A 10,221-nucleotide genomic window follows, 5' to 3' on the forward strand; every position below is an offset into this window, starting at 1 on the left:
TGTTGCAAAAACTCCAATGGCCCACTCTCGCCAACAGAAGAAGAGAGGCATGTCTGACTACAATGTTCAAAATAACTCACGGTCACATGCGCATACCCTTTGAACAATATCTTATTCCTGCACAGTGGCGCACCAGAGGTAGCCACGCCTTTAAATACAATATTATTCCTGCAACGAAAGACTGTTTCAAATTCTCATTTTTCCCACGCTCGATACGAGAGTGGAACAGTTTACCCGCCCAGGCCATACAGGCACAATCTGTGGAGGCCTTTCAAGCCTCCCTACCGTGAGGTCCACGCACCTCCCCCCCCCTCAGCGATACCCCTCACGGGGTTGTTAGAGGAAAATAATAATAAGAAGAAGACAGCACGCAGAAGCACGTACGGCGGGTTGTGACCAAGGCTTTACCTGTGGAAAGGCATTTATCAGTCATTCATCAACTAAGTAGCACATGTCATGTAAGAATTGTATGCAGGGTAGTACTGTACATTATTTTACATGTATATGGTTCAGCGTAGTGTAGCAGCTCTTTAGGACTTTAAGTCTGATGTAATTTTCATGTATCCTGTGTACCTATCAGCCGAAGCCTCTGGATCTGCCACAGCTGGTAGTAACCTGGCCAAGTATTGGATGTCTGCTAACATCTCCAGCCTGAGTGAGCTGGGAGCCACAGACACACTTCTGCAGATGTGCTGCCGGCTGCCTCAGCTCCAGCGGTTCATGGATCATCACAGTCAGCTGCTGGCAGGACAGTTACAACTTCTCCCCACCAGTGGTCGGGACGCTGCAGCCCTCAGACAGAGGTGCGTGGGTCCAGATTTTTTATGTTTACCGAAGGAAAACATAATAATAATTGTTTTTGCTCCATTAATTCTTCTGTTCCAAACACTAACCTCTGACCTGGCCAATGGCCTCTTTTGTTGACGTCCGTCACCATAGTAACTAGTGTTGCAGGGGTCGAAATAGATTTTGGGGCCAACTTGCACTGGTGCAAATGAAAAGAAAAATACTTGCACCGGAAGAAAAATAGTTGCACCCTCCAAAAATACAGAAGTGATGGGAAACATCCGCTGGCAGCGACGTAGATAGTAACCTTCTGTTACTTACAAAAAATGAAGAAAAACTTCATGGATTCTGGTTTTGTTCCTTTCCACTCCAGTTCTTTATTAATTAATATTATTGGGTAATTCTACAGGTAGTAACAGTGGATAAAGCAAACTTGCACCATGGTGCAAGCAGGCAAAAAATTAGTTGCACGACACCAAATTTACTTGCACCAAGTTGCACACAGAGGGTTATTTCGACCCCTGTGTTGGGTTACATGATGTTGCAATTTCATAGCAGGCATTTAGACTCTTGTCACCATATACATGTATGTGAATGTGTTTGAGTAAGAATTAACAGGGCAGACCATATCCGCAGGTAAACATTATGCATTTGCTTTGCAAATTTTGCTTTTCTAGTCGAAGAATATTTCTTCCCATATTTTTTTATTAATATTCCAACATGTGATCACAAGACGTGGTGACGGCACACTCAAGTTTTTTCAACATATATTAATGCCGCCACCAACAGGGGACAATACAATACTCATTTTTACCTGAACGAAGTGAGGAAAGTCGTGTAAACTGTCTTTCCCAAGGGCACAAGATTGGTGGCACGTTAGGACTCGAACCCAGGACCTTCCTATATTTGAATGAAAGCTCATCTGCGTTGATAGAATCCATAGTTACAAAGTCTAAGTCTTTTTGTGGTGGCTTAAAGTTAAACTTCGTAACAATATTTCTTCCCATTTGGGCATGGATTCTATGGTCCCCCATGTAAATTTTAATTGGTAACACATTGATCAATCTCGCTAGTATGACAGTGCAAAGGATATGTTGTTGCTGGTAGACTATGTTATATCTCATGTCCCGTGGGCGTTAAAATACAATTTTTGTGTGACTTTGTCTCTGTTTACACTGTGAACCAAAGCCAGCTGATCGGAAAAGAATACTAATTCTATATTAATATTAATTCTAATTACTATAAATTCTAATTGCAGAAGAAATGTTACGCCATAGTGCTGTGTACCTAAACCCACATTTAGGATCAGGTCTGGATTCAAGTCCAGAGGTTTAGGTTCAGTTCTGGACTCGTAAGTCTGGACCTAAACCCATGGCATATACAAAATTGCATGTTGGCAACATTGCGATGCTGTTTGGGCAAAAGTTTTGCCACATAACATGGTCGCCGACACTTGACAATGCCCAATGGCAATGTCTTCTTCATTTTGTAGCACAGATTTTTTGGAATCTATGGAAGGTTTTAGGTAGTTTGGGAAGAAAAAAAAGGAGTATATGTGACATGGGTTTTTTGTAGTAAGTCCGGAATCAGTTCTTGACTTTTAGGTTTTTTTGAACTTGAACCTAAAAATTTTATATTAAAGTCCGGAAACGGTCCAGCGAACAGGTACCCAGCACCAGTACTGTATGTGAATATGTCTCATTACAAACCACTAAATCATTCCTGTAATGTAATCTTGTAATCTTGTTGATGTATTTTGTTTCCAGCCTGAAAGTTTTGACAGATGAGATCGGCGTTGTGTGGCACCTGATGTCATTACCCATACTGGAGCCGCTGACACCTGACCGGGTGGACACACTCACCAAGATCAGCTGTGCCTGTCTGCATGTGGGTCTGGCCGTGACTGCAGCACATACTGTCACATGCTCAGCTGCAAGTACACCTGCTAAAGGTAGCACCTCACATCACCTGGAGGAGGATCATCTCCACTACACAGCCTCTATTGTACAGATGAGTGTAAGTAGCCTAAACCATAACCCTCTATTGTACAGATGAGTGTAAGTAGCCTAAACCATAACCCTCTATTGTACAGATGAGTGTAAGTAGCCTAAACCCTAACCCTCTATTGTACAGATGAGTGTAAGTAGCCTACATCATAACTCTCTGTGGTACAGATGAAGTAGCCTAAATTCAATTGTACAGATGGGTGTAAGTACATGTAGCCTAAACCCTTTAGCCTCTATGGTACAGATGAGTGTAAGTATCTTAAACCCTAACCCTCTCAGTGTTCGAAATACCTGTCTGCAGTCTGCAATCTGCAGATAGATTTTCAAGATTGCAGAAGGAAAATTCATACAATCTGCAATTTTGCAGAAGGAAAAAATAGACTCCAGATTCAATAGTTTTCAATTTAGCAAACTAGAACTCTCTGGCCCCAAGGACAGACAACACTTGAGCTCCTGTTCTGAAACAACAGGAGCTTCTTCACTTATTTGCATCCTTGTCTTGACTTGTCTATCTTTTTCCTTTTTGACTTCCAAAAATTTGTCTTCACTAATTTGCATATCAATCACTAGTTTTTGCTTATAAACCTGCAGTTCCCTTAGTGTCACTGATGAGAAAGGTAATAGTCTGACCGTTTTTGGTAGTACCAAAATTATATACAGCTGAGTAACTGTTTTTTTGTGTCTTTTATTAGTGTGTTTTAGTATGTTTTTGCAGAAAGTATTTCCAAATTGCAGAACAAAATTTTGACTCTTCTGCAATATTGCAGAGCACTGAAAAAAAGTATTTCGACCACTGCCTCTATTGTACAGATGAGTTTAAGTAGCCTAAACCCTAACCCTCTATTGTACAGATGAGTGTATGTATCTTAAACCCTAACCCTCTATTGTACAGATGAGTGTAAGTATCTTAAACCCTAACCCTCTATTGTACAGACGAGTGTAAGTAGCCTAAACCCTAAACCCTTATTGTACAGATGAGTGTAAGTAGCCTAAACCCTAAACCCCCATTGTACAGATGAGTGTAAGTAGCCTAAACCATAATCCTCTATTGTACAGATGAGTGTAAGTAGCCTAAACCATAATCCTCTATTGTACAGATGAGTGTAAGTAGCCTAAACCATAACCCTCTACTGTACAGATGAGTTTAAGTAGCCTAAACCATAATCCTCTATGGTACAGATGAGTGTAAGTAGCCTAAACCATAACCCTCTATTGTACAGAATGATGAGTGTAAGTAGCTTAAACCCTAAACCCTTATTGAACAGATGAGTGTAAGTAGCCTAAACCCTAACCCTTTAAAGGACACAAACAGTAATTTCAGTTTCGCTGCCTTTCAACTCAAAATCCTATTTGCAAAAGGTGATCCATTGGTTTAGTCCCGCAAATAAGGGGTGATATTGACCAAAATCCATGTTCACGTTTGATATTTGTCTTTAATGTAATAGGCTTTATTGTACGGATGGGTGTAAGTAGTCTAAAACCTAACCCTCTGTTGTACAGATGAGTGGAAGTAACCTAAACCCTAAACTTGAGTGTATGTACAAATGTAGGCTACATTAAGCATAGGCAGTAGACAGGCAGTCTACATTTTGTTACTGTATCCCGAAAAATGAACTCTCTATTCCCAAAAATGAAGTCCTGCATTGTGACCCAAAGCTCATTTTTAAAAAGCCTGAGGACAAAACCTGTCTAAAGCAAAGGTCTTATGGTGATGATTTGTATCAATGTATCCACAGTTCTAACATTATGTTTTGTATTTGCCTTTCCAGTTAGATGTATTTGACTCCCTGTCAGCTTTACTTCAAAACTCAGTGAGGGCCAATGGAATGGTAAGTGTGTCAAAAATTGTAGTCTTGTGGGTTTCATCTTAGAAGTAAAATGTTGGAAGCTTAGTCAGTATAGGTTTTGTAATTGTTTGTTTATATAAATTCTTATATAATATACATGTACTTATATGGTTACGAAAAAGATGTGCATTTGCAGCTTTGGAATATAGATCATTTATTGGGAGGTCGTAATTTAGTATAATTCTTTGATGGTCGCGACTTTCTAGGAACTTTGATACAAGTGTTTATGTTTATGTACATGTTTATGAAGATTTACCACATCTGTGGAAGGATTGACATAACAGGTGACTATCACCTCTTCAAAGATGTCAAACCTGAGACCAGACTGTAAGGTTTGAACCACTCACACCGGGAAGGTCCCCTACTCTTTTCGATAAGTGTGGTGGGTTCTTTAACGTGTGTGGGGTGTGGCTCTCCCCAAACACGGGACCTCCATTTAAAGCCCTATCCGAGGGACGTCCCTAACCGAGGCTAGGTACTCATTTCCACCTGAGTGAAGTGAGGAAAGTCGTGTAAAGTGCCTTTCCCAAGGCACAAGATTGGTGACAATCTTCTGATGTCAATTTTCAAAAACAGAAGATGAGTGGTTGATCTGTGTTTGCAGATGGTGCAGAATATCCGATTACTGGAGGCCTGGTGCATTCTGGGTGCTTTACATACCGTGATGGGGCTGTCGTCAGCAGTGGCGGTGGAGAAGGCCAAGGACCCTGTGGCAGGCAGGAAGTCTGATGGCCCTGCAAAAACAACAACCACACGCCCACTCTCCGGCAAAGGGTGAGTCAGTGTACAAAATACTTTTTTGAACCAGTGGGCAACCTACGGCAAAAATTAGGTTGCCCATCAGAATTTTAGGTTGCCCCACCTATAAGTTACTACTTTCAAATACATAAGCCTTCGACAATATTTCTAACAGCCTTTAGTTAACTGATACTAGTAATAGCCATTAATACCTAAAATTAAAAAGCATCTGCCAGATACAGTGGTGCAAGCCAAGTGGGCATGATTTTTTTGGGGGAGCATTCTTAAAATTCAGGTAGCACACTGGGCTACCTAGGTTCAAAAAAAGGTTGCCCCAAGTAAAATTTGGTTGCCCGGGGCAACTGGGCAACCAGGTATTTTGCACGCTGTGAGTGCTGATACTTTTAAGTACAAAACTAGGGCTCAAAGTTTATGTTTGATTGAAATAGGTGCACTGGTGCACCCAACCTAAAAAAGTTGGGTGCACAAAAATTTGTTGGGTGCACCATATAGAATAAAATAAGACTTAGTGAACTGTTAGTGAACTCACACCTGAAGGAATGTACTACCGTTACAACAATGATTTTATTATTTTTCTGACACTTAGATGTTAAAAATATGCTGTATAGTACAACTATACATTTAACATATTTACATACTTAAAGAAAGTAAACCTACGAAAATAGTTAGGTACACCCAAAAAAAATTGGGTGTACAGCTCCAAATTTGGGTGCAGAAAGGTGCTGCAGCACATGCATCCAATATTTCGAGAAAATTTGGTATCCTCAAATATCAATAATTATTCAGAATTGAATTTTTGTGTGCATGACTTACACGTAAATCATTGTACAAGTCATGTATCATAATTATGTAAGATTGTAGCTTATAAAGATATTGTTGTTCCCACCCACACAGATACCAGGTTGGAATGGACGGGCTGATTGTAGCCCTGGCTTCTCATGGGTTATCTCAGCTCAAGAGTCTGTTTGATGACTTCCATCTGGAGTACCGGAGTCAGGTGAGCAGCCAAGACTTGACTGTGCCTCCGTCTGGAAAAAATGTCTCCTTCAGGATCATTTTTCGTAATTAGCTACATGAAATTGATTTGATCTGGCCCTACCCGACATGACCCTACCTCACGTGACGGCCTCTTATGTTTTCAGTTTGGCTACCACAGCCACGTTTTTTGTATGCCCTCCAAAAATAATCCTTTTCCCTTTCTCCGGCCAATCCTGCTTTGTTGAGTTGTTTTCGAGTGAAAGATAATTATCAAATGGTTGAGTTTAACTTGTCAATAGTAACTGCTTCTGTTGTCTGTTGAAAGAAAGTAGAGGAAGAAATTCCTGCTCTTGGACGTTATACATATATTATATATATAATTTATTGCACTAAATGAGGCAATCAAAGTTTGTTTATTCATACATGGGTTTGTTTTGTTCTTTGTTCTGTAAGTAATTTCTGTACGTTTTGCCATCTTGTTTTGTTTCTTATATTATTTGTATGTTTTCAATGTGTTCTGTGTCCAGGGCCCCACTGCAAAGCAGTGTTTAATCACTGAGTGGGCTACTCTTTTCTAAAGAAAAGAAAAATGAACAAAAAAATCCCAAACAATCATGACTGTTGTTAATCTACCATGACTTTAATCCATTTTACAGAAGACGTCGCCCCAGTTGAGTCAGTACCAGAAGGTTGACATCAGTACCAGGTACACGGCCTGGGAGAGGATCCAGCTGCTGACTGATCATGTCCCCTTGGTCTCCCTCCTCTTTCATATCTTCACATCGGCTTACAAAAAGGTATTTAACCAACAAATTGAAATGTTGTCTGGATGTACAGAGCTCAAATTAAGAAGCACCTAACCATGAAAATTAGGTGCACAGAAACAAATGCTTTATAAAAAAAGCTGGTATTGTGCTTATCCGAGAGTGTCCTGGGTACAGCTATAACCCAGTGTACAAAATACTTTTTTGAACCATGTTGCCCAGTGGGCAACCTACGGCAAACATTAGGTTGCCCATCAGAATTTTAGGTTGCCCCACCTATAAGTTACTACTTTCCTCAATTGACAAATTACATATTTTTATTTAAGCCTTTGACAATATTTCTAACAGCCATTAGTTAACTGATACTAGTAATAGCCATTTTAATTAAAATACCAAAATTAAAAAGCATCTGCCGGATACAGTGGTGCAAGCCAAGTGGGTATGATTTTTTTTGGGGGGGGGGCATTCTTAAAATTCAGGTAGCACACTGGGATACCTAGGTTCAAAATAGGTTGCCCCAAGTAAAATTTGGTTGCCCGGGGCAACTGGCCAACTAGGTATTTTGCACGCTGTAACCATAACCCAGCATATTCCCTGCTGTACATACAACATGCACTACATGTACATGTAGATGCATCTCTGTTCTATAAATGACGAACTTCTTTGATACTGTAACAATTCAGCCCTTAAAGTCATCAGAGTGAGTTCTTATTTCTACATCAAGATATCAAGTCAAGAATAATACACTGTAGATCATGATACTGCAAAATTTAAGATGAAAGCACCAGCCTTCCCTCCCCCCTTCAACATCTTATGAAGTAACATCTGGGACCTGACCAGTAATTATCATTGTCCATGTACATTGTAGGCCTGCATCCTTCAGCGGCAGAGGAAAGGATCGCTGAGTTCAGAGCCGGTGGGCAGCTCAGATTCCAACACCTTCTATGAAGATGATTTCAGCAGCTCAGAGCAGAGCAGTGAAGGTAAATGAGCATGGTTGTACACTTTTTTATTAGCGACTTTAGCACTGTATCTTGTTTCAAGTCTGCATAGTTGCATAAGTGCATGATTGGAGTTACATAATTCACCATCACGTGGACAGACGAAAAGTCTTGAATGCACAAAATTATATAGATTACAAACAAGACTGGCAATGAAAACATACTTTGCCATGGCGACGGTGGTTGCTGTTAGGGTTATTGTTTGCATGGCACTGCCATCATTTCATGATTTTGAGGAAGACTTGAGGAAGACTTGGTACCTAAGTCTAGACAGATACAGTGCACTCCTCCCCTGAGTGTATAGTGAACGAGCCCTGGGGTCACAGAAAGTAGGGCTATGGGGCAGAGGTGTCTTCCCAAGGGTTTCCAGGAATGTGGGCATAGATGTGGGTCAGAGACATGCCTGTGGACATTCCATTCCTGTGGACAAAATGCCTGTACCATTCCTAGAATTCTTGCAAACTGCACACAATATTGTACCATTAGGCTCCTCCCTGAGACGTCGACAAAAAGTACTGTCAGGAAAGTTTCCCCCATAATTCTAGATGTCTGACGTGACTTGTAATGTTTCAGAAGATGAGGAAGATGATGATGACAGTGAGCTGATCCTTGGTCATTGGTTTGAAGAGACCATCTCCCCACAACAAGAGGATGACACGACACAAGATACAAACGTCCCTTCTCCTGTCCCAGACGGCACTCCCAGGAGACAGGACCTGAAGGGTGTGGCCAGTTTGGACGCTGTCAAACTAGCAACAGACAGGAGTGATCCTGAAACTGTGAGTACAGTCAGCTAACAACGTGGTTTTTATGAAATAAAGACTAAGCTTTTAACTTCCAACACTTAGATTACAGAATTGGAACTTACCCCAAATTTTCGGTTGACTCCATCAACCTTGTTCACGGAATGGACCCGTCTACTCTTGGAACGTGACGTCAGAGACACGGTCGCGGGTCATACGTGCCAGATAGCGTGTGTCGTCCCCCGTCTCTGTTCAGGGTAGGTCTATGAGCTCTTATGTAGACCGCCTCTTTCACTCCTGTTGCAAAGAAGTCCGATTCAGAATCAAGGATTTTAAACCCTTCCAGAGATACTGAATGTCCCGGAGATTCAATCAAAACTAGAAAGGCCGACATTTGCTCAAGAGCAAATACAGCACATTTCACCCATTCTTCCTCTCCATTCCAAATTTCCCCTAGAATAGTAGAAAGGCCATTTGCTCGGGAGTAAATGCAGCATGGCTTCACCACATCCCCCGTACCAAAAATGGACCGACCCCCCCCGAACAAATGGATTGTTCTAAATCACCCCTGTTTAAAATGTGAACTGTTCCCACAGTTTACACCCCCATGCAGCAATGGAATCTTCCAACCCCTTCTACTGTTGGAACATGTAGAACCCGAGTGTTCTATTTAGAACTGTCAGTTGGGGATTTGGGTTTTCAAGCTACAATCGCTGTTTTTACTCAAAATAAGGCAAATAAAAGTATTTCAAATAGTGAACACTATAGTCTAAGCATTTGGTGCCAAGCTACCTTTATGTTGAATTTCGGGTCATTCGGTTTTCGTATTAGCGCACAGAAGCTAAAATGTACTTTTTTGGTCAAAAATAGCAAAAAAGTCCCATTTTACATAATTTTAAAGTGACACATGCCATAAGCGTGAATTAAGTTCTGTGGGCTTGTATCCAAGGATATCCTATACCGAGTTTCAGGTCATTTGGTTTTAATATTAAGGCACAGGAGCTGAAATTGTACATTTTGGTCCGAAAATAGCCAAAAAGCCCTATTTTACACAATTTTGAAGTGGTGTACGTCAAAAGTGTGAATAACATTCTTTGGACATGTGTCCAAGGTATCCCCATACGAAATGTCTGGTCATTCGGATTTGAAATTAGGGCACAGGAGCCAAAAATGTACATTTTTGACCGAAAATAGCAAAAAATCCCTATTTTACACAATTTTAAAGTGGCGTATGTTAAGAGCTTGAACGATATTCTGCAGTCATGTGTCCAAGGTATCCCCATACCAAATTTCAGGTCATTTAGTTCTAGCACGAGGGCTCCAGCTTCCAAAACGTA

General features: G+C 40.9%; 1 protein-coding gene across 3 annotated transcripts in view; it reads left to right on the forward strand.

The window, feature by feature from the left end:
- LOC109470516 (E3 ubiquitin-protein ligase UBR4-like) overlaps positions 1–10,221 on the forward strand; it is a 35,325-nt gene that overhangs the window by 10,357 nt on the left and 14,747 nt on the right. Inside the window, exons 7-13 of one of the 3 annotated variants that reach the window (XM_019769479.1) lie at positions 2,553–2,802; positions 4,562–4,621; positions 5,244–5,413; positions 6,293–6,395; positions 7,036–7,173; positions 8,009–8,123; positions 8,715–8,920. In XM_019769479.1, the coding sequence (XP_019625038.1) occupies positions 2,553–2,802; positions 4,562–4,621; positions 5,244–5,413; positions 6,293–6,395; positions 7,036–7,173; positions 8,009–8,123; positions 8,715–8,920 (1,042 nt within the window). Of the gene's footprint in view, positions 1–2,552; positions 2,803–4,561; positions 4,622–5,243; positions 5,414–6,292; positions 6,396–7,032; positions 7,174–8,008; positions 8,124–8,714; positions 8,921–10,221 lie in introns of all 3 variants that reach the window. The other 2 variants (XM_019769477.1, XM_019769478.1) reach the window with 2 other exon arrangements.

The sequence above is a fragment of the Branchiostoma belcheri genome, unplaced genomic scaffold (genome assembly GCF_001625305.1).
Source record: "Branchiostoma belcheri isolate BF01 breed outbred unplaced genomic scaffold, Haploidv18h27 scaffold228, whole genome shotgun sequence".
Classification (NCBI taxonomy): domain Eukaryota; kingdom Metazoa; phylum Chordata; class Leptocardii; order Amphioxiformes; family Branchiostomatidae; genus Branchiostoma; species Branchiostoma belcheri.